This window comes from Mercenaria mercenaria, chromosome 15 (genome assembly GCF_021730395.1).
Source record: "Mercenaria mercenaria strain notata chromosome 15, MADL_Memer_1, whole genome shotgun sequence".
Lineage (NCBI taxonomy): Eukaryota > Metazoa > Mollusca > Bivalvia > Venerida > Veneridae > Mercenaria > Mercenaria mercenaria.
This window is the reverse complement of record NC_069375.1, coordinates 44,613,062-44,631,397: the sequence shown is the minus strand read 5'-3', so window position 1 is coordinate 44,631,397 and position 18,336 is coordinate 44,613,062. Positions and strand designations below refer to the sequence as shown.

At 34.3% G+C, this 18,336-nt stretch overlaps 1 protein-coding gene across 1 annotated transcript in view; it reads left to right on the top strand.

Moving 5' to 3' along the window:
* The first annotated feature begins 2,012 nt into the window (after positions 1-2,012).
* LOC128548770 (uncharacterized) overlaps positions 2,013-18,336 on the top strand; it is a 43,265-nt gene continuing 26,941 nt past the window's right edge. The window contains exons 1-11 of the mRNA XM_053524217.1: positions 2,013-2,130; positions 6,390-7,059; positions 7,451-7,478; positions 7,716-8,285; positions 9,327-9,398; positions 11,251-11,634; positions 12,443-12,658; positions 13,502-13,614; positions 14,812-14,872; positions 15,411-15,523; positions 16,252-16,312. Of these exons, the coding sequence (XP_053380192.1) occupies positions 6,439-7,059; positions 7,451-7,478; positions 7,716-8,285; positions 9,327-9,398; positions 11,251-11,634; positions 12,443-12,658; positions 13,502-13,614; positions 14,812-14,872; positions 15,411-15,523; positions 16,252-16,312 (2,239 nt within the window). The 5' untranslated portion in view covers positions 2,013-2,130; positions 6,390-6,438. The remainder of the gene's footprint in view (positions 2,131-6,389; positions 7,060-7,450; positions 7,479-7,715; positions 8,286-9,326; positions 9,399-11,250; positions 11,635-12,442; positions 12,659-13,501; positions 13,615-14,811; positions 14,873-15,410; positions 15,524-16,251; positions 16,313-18,336) is intronic.

The window sequence follows — 18,336 nt, the reverse complement described above, 5'->3', positions numbered from 1 at the left end:
TGTACACATGTTTCACTTAATTCTAAAATAACCTTTAAAACACGAGAATAAAAAGGTGAGTGGCCACACCAGGAAACATACCATATTTCTCATGAATAAAAATACTTATTCCTGGTTAGATATTTAACACTGAACACCTAAGCGCCGCCTTTATTGTATAGCTGCACCAATTATGTGATAGCGCCAACACTTTCATACTTCTTTAAAGGGATTTAGAAGTACTATGCACACTTAGATCCTTTGACTGCACTGTGAAGTTTTAATAATATGTTGTTTATACATCAAAATGTAGTTGGAAACGAATAGCAAAATGTGAAAGCGTCAGATTCAGAAGAAAACGTTTTGACATCCCAACTTTCAAGATATTTACAATTACAGTCAGCTGTCAGTAAAAGTAATTTTACATTCTCCAATTTTCGAAATAAGCTCTAACAATAAAAAAAATGCTGACCTGTTTACAATATGAAACTTGGCATAGTTGCCACGCGGGAATGCCGACAGCGCTTTTCCTTATCATCCCATTTTAGCGGTGGCGTAGGGATTAGTAGCCTTCGCTTTCAACGTCTAAAATTAGCACAGTGGGTTTCTTGCAAGGTTCCCATTATAGCCGTGCGCCATACTAGTTAATCAAAGAGCAGTAACTTCCTGTTTACCATCCGCTTGTTTTACTGTCCGCAAACTTATTTCCAGTTAACGTTCAATGCTCGCTGTAAACATGAGTGTTTCCTAATAGTGATCTCTGAGTTGTATTATCAAACGAAATACCAAAAAGTGAGACTTGCTTCCAAATCAAAGGTAGCGAAGAGTAAAGGAATATTGCCGATACGAAAAAAGCAATTATGGATCTACTTATGACTGTTTCCTGACACTTATACAATATGTTATTTTTCTAAATTAAAAACTGTGTTTTCGTCTATCAAATACAATTTCCTACAATTTAGCTTAAATGGGAATTTTGATAAAATAAAACAATTGTTGAATCTTTAGCCACGGAATATAATGTGATATTCACCAGTACTTTCGGAGAGGCGATGTCGAAAATTTCTATTCTTATGTTACGGCAGATGCTATAAGTGTGTAAAGGGTAGTGTTAATTAATAAATTAAAATCTTTGTAGAGCTAAAGAAAATGTAGAACATCTGATCTTTGGATTTCATATCTTATTCAATAGCTTCAACTACAATGTAACAATTACAAGGCCAAAAGAAATAAAATGCGTTTAGCGTCCAATGAAATTTGAATATTTTCCTTTAAAAACTATCAGTTTCTCTTCATTTTTTGCACACTACTGACACTCATAAGGTAAGCAAGCAAATAAAAGTTACAAGGAAACTGAGTTCTAGTGGTACATGAAGATACAGCAGTACCTGTATGCGTACCACTTGAACAGGTGTATCAAACAAATAACCTGTTTGTAAAAAACAAACTTAAGGAAAGGAAACTTAACAAAATAGAAATAACTTAACAAGAAAACTTAACAAAACAGAAATATGTCCGGATGAGCAGATGAGTATTTGGTTACGCACACCTGTTCAAGTGGTACGCATACAACCCGATGGTGCTGTACTTATAGAGGTTATAGATGACGAACGCGTTGTCATTTCACTCAGTGTCACACATGACTCAGAATGAAGCATTTTTAGCCTTTCGTCCAATCAGCGCCACTCTTACAAAATCTCTCATTATGACTGAAAATACCGAGAATAACTTACCATGCAAATCTGATTGGTACATTATTCAGGCGGCATAAGGTCATGCGAGGTCATAAAATCGTGCTTAATATGGCACGCCGAAAAAAAATATCCGAAGAAAAAATCCTCTTTTGGATTCGAATACGTACAAAACGATTTGCTGATTACCTGTTATCTGCATTTTGCCCGACTGAGTTGTTTTGCCATATACTTATTGGACTGTTAAAAAGGTACTGATATTTAATTGTTATCTTATCAGTAATAAGATGGACGCGTTTGCTCGCGAATCACTTAACCATTGGGTATTAGTACGATAGTTGCCGAGTATCGATTCACACAGTATACAAAATGGCGTTTAAGGTGATTTAACCTGGATAAATGGGTGTAAATATCTGTAACAATATGAAGAAAAATTGTAAATACGCTAAAATGCTAAACAGTAAGTTATTCAACAGGAATATTTTGAATGATTTATAATGTGTAAACAAAATATATTTTTAAATTAGCGGATATGAACGAACAAAAAGAAAACAAGTTTCGTTTTCGGAATACAAATGGCTGCCAGAGTGAATCACAGTTATGTTTATTTTATAAATATTTATATTTTGAAGCCATAAATCACTAATTCCGCTAAAGCTCTATTGGTTACGACGACGGGAAAATGTCTTTTTTGCCGCGGCGGTCCGGGGTTCGATTCCCTCGCCGTCATCTTTTTTTCTTGATTTGGAGTTTTAAAAATATTTTAGAAACAAAAACTTATATTCTTATGTTCATAATATGACCAAACTTCAATTTGAAAGAAAGATTATTTTTTAGCCAAATCTGGAGGTCAGTGCCTTTAAGTTAATGAATTATAAAGAAAACTAACTTGCAAATACATATTATCAAAGATAATCAATTTTGTTTATAAACGTTCATTATAGAATGGTAACAATCTGGTACATTGCACTTGTTTAAATAATCGATTATTGAGAGCATAGGTGCGCGGTTAGCATGGATTAGCTAAAGGGAATACAATACTTGTAACGAGATTATTGTGAGGGTAATATATAGGCCAAACAGGAAGTAATGAAACTACTGTATAATGCGGTATACATAAAAGTATAAAGGAATGTTAAATGAAACATAACAACCACTTTATTCATTTTATTCATTTATCGTATTACTCTACCACATGCCACATAGAAACTACTTTTTCTCCACAGGAGCCGAGTATGTAATAATGGAAAAAACTCGTGTATTAACAAACCAATTTACATGCTGTAAATATGGTCTAATTAACCTGCTTATAGCGGTCACTGAATGGACTTACTGGAAGTGTCCACTATAGACAGGTGACCACTACATCCAGGTTTTAGTAAATATGTAGGACATCAACTTTGTTTCAAATCTTTCTTATGCTTATTATGTACGGTGTATTGTGTATCAAAAATCGTAAGTTCATGTGTTATAGTACACATCGAAGCTTTGTTAGAAATTCATACATTATAGTGACTTACCCTAAGCCTTCTTTACACAAGGGAAACAATCCGTTTATATAGTGAAATTGTTGAGTGAACACCGTTTCTTAATCCTAATCCTGTCCATGTTATATCAGTGCAAAGGAAAAGTAACCTATCTATGATAAATGCCATGAATGATTACACAGTTATGCATCTAACAGTCTTGAAATTGATTTCTTCGATTTTCTCATATTTCTAGATATTTTTCCCATGCTTTGATGCATATGTATGGGTAGTTAAGATTGTTCTGTTTCCAGCAGTAGCCTTTTCAACATATTTCACCTTGTGAAATTCTGTGGGTTTTGACTTTTTAAAAACAATCTTCTGTTTGTTGACAAATTTCACCACAAAAAGTGTCCTACTTTCCCCAGGGCAATCAATTATTTGATCTTTACATAGTTTTGTATTCAGGTTGCTAATCCATGTGGCAAGTATGCATGCTTTTCTCATGATTAGAGGTAAAAAGTTCATAGTTTGCATGAGTTTCTAGGTCAATAGTCACCTAAGCCTATCGTAAAGTCTTTGCGGAGTTGTCTCCATTTTTTTCAAATGATTCATCCGGGATCATTTTTTCCAGCTCAAATAACTCTTTTTCAGGAAATGATATTTTAATAATTTTTCAGTCCTTGTATTCTGATGCAGTTAACTATACATACATTTAATATAGATAGCTCCTACTTGAAGTTTATATTTTCAGTTACAATGCCTATAACAGTATTGTCTTTTATTACAATAATTCACACTCAGCTAATAGAAATAGTTTGTTCTTTCCAAAATATATGGTTTCTTCCTCTACCCTTTCTTCTGAAATTGATACTGTTTCATACGGTGTTCCGTTAGGGCCAGCACTTGTTCCCTGTGAACGCGGAGCTCGAAGGTACGACGGTACGACGGCGAAGCGCGACAGTACGATGGTGACAACGCGACAGTGCGATGGTGAAGCGCGACAGTACGATGGCGAAGCGCGACAGTACGATGGTGACAGTCCGTCGTACTGTCGCGCTTCGCCATCGTACTGTCGCGCTTCACCATCGCACTGTCGCGCTTCACCATCGTAGTGTCACCATCGTACTGTCGCGCTTCGCCATCGTACTGTCGCGCTTCGCCATCGCACTGTCACGCATCACCATCGTAGTGTCACCATCGTACTGTCGCGCTTCGCCATCGTACTGTCTTGCTTCACCATCGTACTGTCGCGCTTCACCGTCGTAGTGTCACCATCGTACTGTCGCGCTTCGCCATCGTACTGTCGCGTTTCACTATCTTTTTTCTGTTTACTTAAGGGGCCGACTTTAATTTAACTCTGTATTGAAAAGTATTGTCAATTCTGTCCAATGATCAAATAATTGGAACGCTTTTCGGCACGGGTATTATTGAAATGAATATCACCAGACCTGATGTTATTCAAATGAAAATCATCTTATATGATGATATTGAAAAATATCATACCTTAATATTGTTTGAAATGCACTATTCAAAAATAGCCTCCGTTTGTCTCTAGCTATTTTACATTGTTTATTTGAGGGATAATAAAAACGAATATCACCCAACCGAGTGTTATTTATGAACAAAATAACATTGTATTAAAAATTAACCTGTCTGTGGAAAAATAAATGATAATGCATTTACATGTAATTAATTGTTTGTTTTGTGAGAAAATGTTGTTTAATCAGCTCTTATATTTCAAGCCATGGAACGTTAAAAGTATATATTGTCAGCTAAAACTAATAAAAATATACAGTTGTATAAATTTTCCTTATTTTGGTAAATTTTATGCAGAAGTGTTAATTAGGTCTAGAATACAGTTGTTTGTTCCGCTTACCAGACCGACCCTGTCTTTTTACCACTGACCCTAAAGTTTTTATTAAAGAAACGTATTGGATAAAATGTAAATTTATGTTAAACAAGATTATTAGTAAGTAAATCCAAAGCACGTCCCTCCGTCTGACCGTACACTTCTATACATTAAAGTCGGCACTTAAGTAAACAGAGAAAAGTTGGTGAAGCGCGACAGTACAATGGCGAAGCGCGACAGTACGATGGTGACACTACGATAGTGAAGCACGACAGTGCGATGGCGAAGCGCGACAGTACGATGGTGAAGCGCGACAGTACGATGGCGAAGCGCGACGGTACGATGGTGACACTACGATGGTGAAGTGCGACAGTGCGATGGCGAAGCGCGACAGTACGATGGTGACACTACGATGGTGAAGCGCGACAGTGCGATGGCGAAGCGTGACACTACGATGGTTAGGCGCGACAGTACGATGGCGAAGCGCGACACTACGAGGACTGTCACCATCGTACTGTCGCGCTTCACCAGCCATCGCACTGTGGTGTTGGAAATTCGCTGGTATTTTACGATGTAAATCACTGCAGAGTAGGTGTAGCACTTGCGGTCGATCAATCAACGACACAAATAAAAGTGCTGATTATCTATACACCTGTATGACACCCTTTAAAAGAACAATGAAGTTACTGTATAATTTAAGACTTGGTGATATCTAATTTCACTTAAACATCGATTTTAAAGGTAGATATTGAAGAGTACTTTTTAGTTTTATACATGTATATGATATTTGATACACATACCATTAGATATCAGTTTGAATACTGGATCTGAATTTATTTTGTTAACTTTAAAACATTTTCTGATGTCTTTACACATGCATGCTTTTGTCAACCATTTTACAGTCTGAAAAGTCCTCCCGCAATAATCTAGTTATAATTTGGTATTATATTAATCAATGACGTTATAGGTAGCATTATTTGCAAGGAAAACTACACGAACATTTAATAAGAAGTTTCAAAAACTTAAACAACATGCTTAAAATGATCAAATTTAGTTTTTTTGTATCATACTTTAAGATTGTACATAAACAGTCATCGTTAGATAACAGATACTGTTGTTGTTGTTTTTTTTTTTTCATAAGATAAATGTTTTGGTACTGTCTTTATGCGGGGTATATCGATTACTGATCTTTCCATTGCGCCAGTGGATAGTATTATTGAAAAGCCATTCGCTTGTCACAAATAATCAAATTAGTCCGTCGCGCACTCTTGGTTGAAAACAAGATTCTAGATTTGTGTAAATTCACCACTGCAACATAAAATACAGAAATTTTGTCTAATGTGTTTCATGTCATATCTTGGTATGTACATTTGTATGATGACGTGGTTTGTTACATTTCAGTTCATTTGCATAAATCTATAAACATCCTGTTTAATTGAATATATGTGACATGTCTGACAACACTGAAGAGAGAACATACTATGTCAGGACTATCTGTATGTACATGGACCTCACAAAAGATACACTTCTAAAGTTGTTCAAATATCTAATAAAAAGTGACGATATTACTCGATTTTTGACTTCTAATGATACGGCTAGCACACTTTTGGACTTATTTAAGGGTGACATTCTTAACAAGACTGAAATTAATCTACTTCGTTCAAGTTGGCCGAATCCAGAGAAATTTGACATTGCACTGCTGATAAGGCTTATAATAGGGTTATGCAAAACTGCAGTCGTTGAGCCACAACTTGGGTGGAAAAACAGACCACACCCTAAAGATGAGTCTCTGGGAGCTGACCTTATCCGTTTGAGGGATGTAAGGAACAAGCTAATCGGGCATCGAGCAGATGCAAAACTCTCTAAAGCTGAGTATGAAAAGATATGGGATAAGGTGGAAGCAATATTATTGAGGGTGATCGGAAAGGTTGAACCAGAATCTAAGAATGATTTTGTTACGACACTTAACGGGTACAAACAATATGAACTAGATACAGAGCACAAGAAAGTGAAGCGGTATTTGGATCAACTTATTGAGTATCAACATGAAATCGAGAAGCTGCAAAATAAGGTACATTCTGAAACAGCTTATGTATAGAAATGAAAATATAAGAGAACAATTAAGGCAATGATAAATGAATAACTGAATATTGTTAGAGTCCCTTCAGTATTCATGTTAGATAGTATGTTTGATGACGACCACGTAATATATGTAATACTAGCTAGTTTTATAGCACTAACGAAAAGTATGTAATCACTAACGAGAGTTCGTATTATAGTTTTAAATAGGCATGCAGAATAATTTGTAAATATTGTTTTCTTCGTTGTTTTATTTAGATGTTTTAGAGATAATGAAAAGTATTTTACTATACAGTTTATACTGCTATTTCATTTCATTAAAATATGTATTTCAGATTTACATATGATAGCTGTTATAACATGTATAAAATGTATACTTTCAGGTTGAAGAATTAAGCAAGAAATCACAAGGTTTGTGTCTATATTTGAACTTTCCTACTGACAACATAATTATGATATTTACATTTTAAAAGTTTTAACATAAGGGCATTTTGTATGTTCTCTTGCAGTATAATTTGGTCAAGTTACCTATATACAATGTGTGTTCTTAACATCATCTGGCTTGTTTTTATGCTTGAGATTTTTTCTTATAAGGCCTGTACGCTTATTTGTTGTCATGCGTTTAATTATAATGCCTGTGAATTTCAGAATTCCATGTATACTTTGAAACAACACAAGGGCATTATGTGCAATATATCAAGCTACTTTTCGATGGCGGGCACCTTGTTTTGTGTGGTGTGTTTGAGAGGGAGTTGAAGAAATGTAGCCAGGGGCTGGAATCTCTATTTTGTGAAAATCGGGAAATACTTCAATCAAGGGTTGATGAAGAATATCAAAGTTACCTCTTTCCATTAGTGCCGAACCAAATAAATCATACTAGCTGGGATGTCGATCTTCTGGCATCGGTGATTTTGCTCGTATTCACAGATATCAGCGAAGATGACATTAGCAATATAGAGAAAATAAAACATGCAAGACTCAATTATGCGGAAGACGCATTACGTTGTCTAGACCAAGACAAGTTTCGCGATATTTGGACAGACTTGATCATCAGCTTAAAAGATCTTTCAATGAACATCGACAAAGAGAAGAAACTTCAAGTTGAGAGTTTCATTGCCCTCTACAAGAAGAAATCTGGAGGTGGTGATGCGGATGAGTATTTAGATCAACTGAGGAAACGTGGTGTGCCCGTAAAGACACTTAAAAACATTCACAGTGGTAAAAGTCTATTCATTTATCGGAATAACAACTTATTACAGTAAATAGATTTAAGGTTTAGGAGTATATCACCAAAACACAGAAATTTTTGATAAAAGAACAACATCGTTACCAATACTTTACCTGACCCTTACATGTTCTGCCGTACTGTCCCGTACTAAAAATATTCTGAAAAACTTGTCTCCCTTTGAAAATGAATGCCATTTGTAAAGAAATAAACATAAACAATTGCTGAAAACTGTCTTCCACCTAGTTATGTGAAATTTCAACACTCGCACGCTATTGCAAATGCATCAAAATAAACATGTGTAACAGTTCTTTGAAAATGGTGAGTTTTTAAAGGCGTTTGACTGTCCGGAAGTGGGGCCCCTTTAGGTAGTCCATTTCCGGAATTGAATGTTTATATCAGTATACTGACACTTGTTTTGTAGTTTTTGTAATGATAGCGTGTATATTACTCTACAAAACAAGTGTCAGTATACTGATATAAACATTAAATTCCAAAAAAGGACCGTCTAAAGGGGCCCCACTTCCGGACAGTCAAACGCCTTTAAAAATTAACCATTTTCAAGGAACTGTTACACATGTTTGTTTTGATGCATTTGCAATAGCGTGTGAGTGTTGAAATTTCACATAACTAGGTGGAAGACAGTTTTCAGCAATTGTTTGTTTTTATTTCTTTACAAATGGCATTCATTTTCAAAGGGGGACAACTTTTTCAGAATATTTTGAGTACGGGACAGACCGGCAGAACATGTAATGGTCAGGTAAAATATTGGTAACAATGTTGCTCGTTTATAAAATATTTCTGTATTTTGGTGATATACTCCTAAACCTTAATGCTATAATAAGTTTATTTCTTTTGTCTTCCACAGCCGTACCATTTCATTTACACATATGTCAATAAATAACTAAGGTTTGACTGAGGTAACAAAATGTTTGAAGGACATTACAATTTGTAACTTTAAACAGCTGACAGCAAAGCATCGTTTGTCTAGATATTTATTTGAATAACTGTAATATATAAATACATATTTTCAGAAACCGTTTATCAACTGAGACAGTTGTTGAGGCAATTAAACGAGAGAGGAATAAAATTCAAGACAGAACATGGTGAGTAAATGTGCATAAGAACTACCAAAAAGTGATTTAACCAGGTGATATTGTATGAAGATAAAATAAGTCGACATAATATTTTGAATATGTGGTAGCAGGGACATAAGAATCCGTTCACCTGTATTTACATATTTCGATATGTAAACATCACAAAAGCCATAAGTACCTAAACGGTGAGGCTAAACCACATTGAACATTTGGGAGTTTTTAGTGTTTCATTTGTCATATTTTAAGTTGAAACAATTGACTTTAACACTTTGATGCTGTTTAGCATTATACATGTTATTATAAGTTGAAGTTTCTTCTAGTTAACGACGATTACTACATCTTTATATAACGGCAGTGCCGGACCTTAATTATTTATTAGCACGACCAAACACATATAAGCACGTGGGCGGTGCCGGATGGCCAATATAGGTTTAGGAGTGCTAGTACCCACGCGAGGAACGTCAATGCTGATTATTACCTTAACACAATAAGTATATCACGATTGCTTGAAGGGGTTAATCATATAAGATATCTATGTATTTTTTTCGTGACGACATAGGGTCGAATCACGTCAATAATGACATCTCTCATTCTTGGCCGGCGAATTACCGGTTTTTGTGCCGCTTCCGGTTATATTGCTTGCTTCCGGTGATTTGATCTAAGTTACGGGATTCAGTTCTATGCAGTTTTGTTACATTGAATAGTAAGGTATATAATAATTGAAATTATTGGTTGAGTATGTCTTATAGAGGCCCAGTGGTCTTGTGGTAACTCACTTGACTGTCAAACATGAGGTGTGAGGTTCGAATCCCGGTCGAATACCGGTCCAAACACTGGAAATTTCTGAGATGCTCTCGAGTGTCTCTCACCTTACTAAAAGACTAGTACTGTTTATTTCCAGAAAAGACGGTTTTGCGTGTATCAGTGCTTTACACTGGGTACGTTAATAACCTGGTCCCAATTTCACGAAAAAAAGTAATTACTTAGTTAAGTCAGTTATCGCAAAATCGTGCTGTTATTACTATTTGATATTGATTTTTCTATAAGAATATATTTATAGCTAAATTATACAATGGTTAGTAGTATTTGTCTGCAGTATTTATTTCAGCCACCCAAATATGATATTTTTATTTAAGCACAAACTTAAGTATTTGTATAAGCATACTTTTTATCTCTATTTGAAATAGTCATATATGGTTCTGATATAAAATAAAAAGTCAACATTGAAGACGCACAAGGAGCGAAAACAAGCATTTGAAATAACAGACTTAGCTAGGCAATTTTTTTAAGTTTGTTTCGTGGAACTGGGGCCAGACTGTCTATTCGAAAAGGCAAAGTTAGCCGGACAGGCCTCTCTCTCTCCCTCCCCCCCTCCCCCCCCCCCTCTCTCTCTCTCTCTCTCTCTCTCCCTCTCTCTCTCTCTCTCTATCTCTCCCTCTCTCTCTCTCTCTCTCTCTCTCTCTCTCTCTCTCTCTCTGTTCTGGGAGCTGTCTCTCGCTCCGTCCCTCTGGTCAGATCGCTCTGTGTCTGTACTAGTAGAGTATGAATTTAGCGCTCTGAGTAGCTGCTTTTGCGCTATTAGATATGTTAAGCGCCTTGGAACATGTTAATCATGGAAAGGGAGCTAAATAAATCTGGTATAATAATACATATGGAACATTGATTTTTTTTTAGTTGGGTTTAACGTCGCACCGACACAATTTTAGGTCATATGGCGACTTTCGAGCTTTGATGGTGGAGGAGGACCCCAGGTGCCCCTTAACCACTCGGCCACGGATATAAACAAATTAGAATATAATTATTGTTCTTGCTTTACATATAGCGTAACATTTAAGCTCACTTCATGTCATTAACAATTCAGTTTTAGAACTAAAAATTTTGACGACTTGTCAAAACGAAGAAAAGAAAAAACACGCAGAAGATTTCCTCGAAGAACATTTAGAAGCCTCCCTCCATGGGTCAGATCAACCAAACAAGTTCATAGGGATTGAAACAAACAAGTTTTTTGCAAGCATTACTACACATCCAGATGTAACACCGACTGGAATAAAAAGAGGTTGCATTATCTTGTCATTCGCAAGTTCAACACCTGGTGGACTATTGCATCTTTTAGACTACTTTGATAGTCAACACTTTAATGAAAGACTTCATAACATCTCTAACGAATTACATTATTTGTATGAAGACGCTTTTCTGTTGCAAGGATACGTCACGCTTGAAAACCTTTCAAGTACTCATGCTGTCGGTACGTATCTATGCTTTAATGCCTTACCTGTATGTTTGAATTTTGAAAATGTAATGTAAGTAAGACCATATCACTTAATCTATCTTCTTTGTGTCGTTACATTAGCTATTATATAGAATCATTCTATTAAGTTGTTTTGATCAAACCCTTATCTGGGGAGGCAGCATTTTTCTGTACATTGACCTTCAGTTTCCCTGCTGTTATTGAAATTAAAGCCATCACTTCTGAAACATCCTCTTAGTTTTAAGATTATATAATTTTATCAGTACTTGTCCTAAGAAAAATAGTAAAAGTTCAGTTTGCACACATCAAATTATAAGTCTTTAAGCGAATACCACCAGAGGAACGTATATGTAACATTATTTTATTACACAAAAGTAATTGTTTTTGTATCACTCATCATTTCCATGAAAAGTTTACTAGGTATTTCCAAATTGGTACCTAAAATTGTCTATCAAAGATAAAAAAGAATTACACAAGAAAAGAGTTCGTAACGACTGCAATTCATTTATTTCATGTGTCAATAAGTCAAACCAGTCTATAAAGACCCCCATTGGGAGAGCCCAGATGTGGTCTTTATTTGGGAGTGGTCTTTATTCACAGGTTAAATTACACTGTAAATGTTAAAATGGGAAACAAAACATGTGGTCTCTGTTCAGGGGTAGTCTTTAATACAGGTTTGACTGTATCTGCATTTGGTGTATAGATAGTCTAGTTAAGAATCCATGCTCTTTGGTTCAGCATCGATGGATCTTATATGTTTTCGACAGCTCACACTTACTCCAGAAAAATATAGTTAGTGTTGCAGGGTCTGAGGAAAACAACTCTAAAAACGGATTAAGTCTTCCACTGAAGTGTTCGTCTGTAGAGGGATTGAGACATGTATTAACAACTTTGAAAAGTGACCAGACAACCAACAGACTTAATAGTATTGCCGACAAGATATCAGCTGAGCTAAAGGAAACTGTAACAATAACTGTTTTACCTGATTTGTTATCGTTCAAAGACGTATTTGAAAAAACAGGTATGCTATACAAATTTAGTAGTATAGCATTTGATTTTGCAAAAGCATAAAAATGATTTTGTCATACGATTAAAATCCAAGTTCCATGGCAAACTGAAAATTTATAATAGCTAACCACTGTTTAAAAATAGCTTGCTACACAATGAAGACTGGACATAAAAAGCATAAAACTATGTTCTGTCTTCAGAAATCCGTAATACTTTTCCCCAGTACTAGCTCATGCCCATTGGTGTGAATGGAATACTTAAAGGCCTATACCTTGGCAGTTGGTCCAGGGATTTCTATTTTTATTAGCACAGATTGGGGTTAAGGACTTTCACATTTGGTTCCAGTAAACAAGGGTCATTGATTCTTGTGAAGTCAATTTAATTGTACCAATAAGGGAGAAGAGTAAAACAGTGTACATTTTTTATCAAACTTTAATGAAAAACACATCTAGAAATATCTTATAAATTTTATGATGTTTTAGGAAGAAAACCATTGTTTTAGTTTTCCAAGTTCTATCTGGTTGATGTCTGGTTAATAGAAACAAACATATTTTTCTCGATCTTGTCCACAATATGCAGACTGAATGTTAATCGTGATTTGAGATAAACATAAATTCAGATTGGACACAATCTGTTATTACTTATCAAATTGTATTAAAAACGTGCAAGGGTTTTAAGAAACTGAGATGCCATTATACCCGTTGATCATATCATTGAAGGCAGATAGAACAAATCAAATGTCCGTTTTCCTTGTTATTTGAATTATATTAAGTATCAAGGATGAGAAGTATAAATATACATTTTTGTATTGTTTTTATTCAATGACGGAAAGATGTTTATATTTTCATACATGAAGATTCAGAAGCTAAGGTTTCCCGTGGCAATTATGAAGACGAAGCTGATGATAGATATTCAGAACAAGAAAATCGAAATGTAGATACAGTCAAAGAGTCACTCGAACAGCTATCGGTAAACCAGATATTATTATTATTCCTTAATATTGAGTGAACGTCAGATCCAATAGTGTGTTTCTTTGTTTGTTTGTTTTAGGTTTAACGCCGTTTTTCAAGAGTATTTTTAGTTATGTAACGGCGGGCAGTCAACCTAACCAGTGTTCCTTGATTCTGTACCAGTACAAACCTGTTGCAATAGTATCATAAGTGACTAAGTAATAAGTGACTAAATTAAATGTAAAATGTGGCAATAACATAAAACCTGTTACGTTGAACATTAATTAAAAACTGAATTCTTACTAGTGCAAACAACATTATTGAATAATAGATTACATAAGTAAAGCAATATCATCAATTAAAGCTGTTGTCGCTGAAATAACACTACTATGCTTTTTAGTCAGAGTAGCAGAAACTAGTTTTAAAATTCGCACTCATTACAATGATTTGTGTTTTTAGTTATAGAAATTTAAGAATGAGAAAATAACATTATTTTACGTCAAGATTTCGATTGAAGGTAGTTTGAGTAATTCGAGAATATTATACCGGGCATTCGAAAGTTGAAATTGGCTAGAATTTGAGTAATCAGCCAATACCTGTGTATATACTCGGCTATTTCTTTAAAATATATGACTTGTATTCCAAAAAGATTAAACTTTGAAGCAAGTATGTGTTCCCTTTTCTGCTAAACTTATTAGCTCAAGAATATTTAAATTGTTTCATATGCTATATCAGTTTTGTCCTTAAGGTATCCGATCCACAAATAGGTGACATTTCTATGCTTGGTGACCCCATAATTTTTGGTTTCATTTGAAAGAGTTGTGTCTGCTGAACAAGAATTAAGTAATATGCACGAATCTCTACAGACATGTTTTCTGACCGCGAAATGATCAAATGTAATAACTGGATTTCTGTTGAAAACTACAAAGTAAAAATAAATTAACATATTTTTGTCATGTAATTTATATTTTCTTTTTCAGTAGACAATACATTTACAAGTGATACCAAAATTACATGAGCTTACCGGGCACCAATATTTGATATATTTTAATAGCACTAAGATATAGAACTTGCTTATTTGTGGATCGGATACCTTGATATATATTTTTTCTAGTATATCCGTAGATAATTGCAAATGTTCATTAATAGTGGTACATTGGCATTGTAAAACATTAGGTTATTATTATAGAAATTTTGTTTTCGTTTTTTAAAACAGATATCAAGTGTATCACCAGACAGTACATTTGTGGGTGAAGATGCTTCAGTGCTCCTTCGAGGTACTTCTATTTCTTTGTATTTTTTTTTTTTTGCAAATCTTTGTGATTTTTTGCAAGCATCTCTGTTATACTGGATGTTCTTCGACATGAATGTGTCGGATTGACAACGTTTAGTTTTAAACATAGTTTAAATAAAATTGTATATCATTGGAGCAAATCATTAATATATTTCAAATAAGGTCTATCTGGTTGATCAATATAAAAAGATTTTTCCCTCTTTCCCCAGTTGTGGCCACAATATGCAGACTGAATGTTAATCGTGATTTGAGATAACACAAATTCAGATTTGATACAATCTGTACTTTTATCAAATTAAATCAAAAGCGTTCTAGTGTTTTTAGAATGAGGTATTTCATTAAACTGAGATTCAATTATATCCGCCGATCGTATCGTTGAAGACAGAAAAAAACAAATCAAATATCCGTTTTCATTGTTATTTAAGTTTTACATATACCGGTATTAAGAATTTAGGATAAAAAGTATAAATGTATTGCTTTTATTCAATGACGGAAAGATGTTCTTCTTTTCATACATGAAGATTCAGAAGCTACAGTTTCCCGTGGCAATTATGAAGACGAAGCTGTTGATAGATATTCCGAACAGGAAATTCAAAGTGCCGACACAATCACAGGGTCATTCGAACAGCTATCGGTAAACAAGATATTACTATTAATCTTTATCGAGTGAACGCAAGATGCATTAGTATCATAAGTGACTTAGTAATAACTAACTATGTTAAATGTAAAGTGTGACAATAACGTATTATATGTGACGTTGAACATGAATCAAAAACTGAATTCCAAACAATGCAAAACAACTTTACCGGGAAATAGATTACATAAATAACGCCATACATCAGTTAGAGATGTCGGTTCTTAGCAAATGTCACTGAATTATCACTACTATAATGGTTTTTAGCAAGAGTAGCACAAACTAGTTCTAAAAGTCAAAATCATTTCGATGCTTTGTGCTTTGTACATGTTATAGGGATAAAAAATAAAAATGAGGCAATAGAATTACGTTACGTCGAGATTTCGCTTAAAGGTAGTTTTAAAAGTTTGAGAATATTATTCGGGGAATTCGAAAGTTGTAATTGGCTCGAATTAGAGCAATCAACCAGTACCCCATCCTGCGTATATACTCGGCTTTGTTCGGCTGGTATGTGTTCCCTTTTCTGCTAAAGTTATAAGCTCAAGAAATATTTTATCATCAAATGCTATATCATTTTTGTCCTTACTTTTTACATTTTTTTCTTGTATATCCGTCGATGATTCCAAATGTTCTAATGTAGTGATTTCATTTCAATTATAGTGGTACATTAGTATAGTTAAATATTAGGTTATCATTACAGTAATTTTGCTTTGGATTTTTTAAAACAGATATCAAGTGTATCACCAGAAAGTACGTCTGTGGATGAAGATGCTTCAGTGCTCCTTCGAGGTACCTCTATTTCTTTATAATTTTTGCAAGCGTCTTTGACATACTTTGGTCTTTAAAATGGAATTTCTTTAACATGTTTGGGTGTATCTGGTTAACAACTATTAGCTTTTTGACAACATTTATACAAAATTGTATATTACTGGCGTAAATTAATAGAGTATGTGCCGCCATACACTTATCTTTCATATCAAAAAGCTTCTCAAGAACGGTTGAATAAATGCAGCCAAACCCAACCAGTCTTTGGAATCATGAAAACAATTTCTTCCATATTGACTAAGAGTTAACCAGCTTTAAAATCATATTCATTCCTACGACGACTTTCAATAATCATTTTAAGGTTTTATTTATAAATGTGAATACAACAAATTCTCATTTTGTTTGTTTGGGTTTCACCTATATATGCATGATGTATCGGATTTAGTGTAGTTTTCTTTTAAGCCCCACATTATTTACTAGGAATTAAATTGTAAGTTTGTGCACGATACAAAATAAACGCTGAATATTTCAGTATGCATAATACGCATTTGTAGAACTCCGCGTTGAAACTGAGAAATTGACGGTTGTCATGAGATTTTATTTTCCTGTTCATGACCGTGGTTTATACTATATATACGGGTAGTGTAAACACGTTTAAATGCTTTTTTGTTTTAGTCTTGTGTAAGTGAATAAATAAAATGGTTCAAGACAACTTTTTTTTATAGAAAATAAAAAAAGTGAAATGAAAGTGATTCGGTGCACACAATATTAATCTATAAAAATACCATATGTACAGTCTTTAAAATATGCCGAACACTAATCGACATTCAAACAGTTGTTAGTTAATAGTATAAATCTATAGTTTCTTAAGCAATAAATGTTTTATAGCATTTGTCTTTAAAGGCGAACAATCTGATTTAGATCAAGTAATGTTGTTTTTTTCTAATCACGTTCCCTGTGCGTAACGATTTTGCAGAAAGTTTGGAACAAATATTGTTCTGCAATTTTGACTTTATATAAGAAATAATTAATAGCAAACTATTTATACACTACGCCGGTTATACGTCGTACGAAATAATTCACTCGGGCTACGCCCTCGAGAAATTGTTTCGCTCAATATATAACCACCCATCGTGTATAAAAATAGTGTTAAAACACGGTTTTGTTATACATAATGTCTATTTTTGTAAAATTTAGATCAAATGTGATAGAACTGTTTCTTCGCGGATGTATCACGCAAAATGGTCGTCACCTCCTTTGTTTGTACACGGCTGGACCGAAAATGGTAATACGTCTTGCGGAATAGTTTAATTAGAGCGCAAATGATGGCGAATTATTCTGCACAGCGAATTACCAACTCGGTGTGTGTGTAAATTAATCAAGAAAGTTGTGCTGTGTGACATTTCATTTAAAACGTGTTTTTAAGCAAAATATTTGATTAAATTTGAAAGCACTATTTTTTCGATGCGTACATAGCGCTAAATATCACGTCGACGTGACGTCAACATAATATCGTTGTGATGATTTAAGCATTGCCTAGTCATATTAAAATTAACAATATTCCTTTCAAAGAATTATTTATTCTGAAAAGATTAAGCCATAAAGAAGATCATGTGCTTGATTTTTGATTAACTGTTTAAAAAAAAAAAAATAAAAAATAAAATTACCAATTAGCATCAAAGGAAATACCGGTATAACAATTTTGATGATATTTTAGAGTATAGAAGAGCTTTCACAATGTAGATGTTAATGAACCATTTCATATAAGATTTTTATCACGAACACGGACATGGAAATATCAAACGTATTCTATACTAAGGTCAAATTGTGGGGATGGGGGAACTCAAACTTGTTTTGGGTAACCGGGATAACTTGTTGTAATAAGTGTGTATTGAGAATTCATATAATTATAAATTATGGCGTATTTTTAAAAACAAGAAGAGATCAATGTTTAACCATGCAACATTGCATGTTGTACTAGCAAATGCCTACAGAAAACAGTGACTGGGTTAGAAAAAAATACAGTTTTTTGACCTATTTGTAATTGT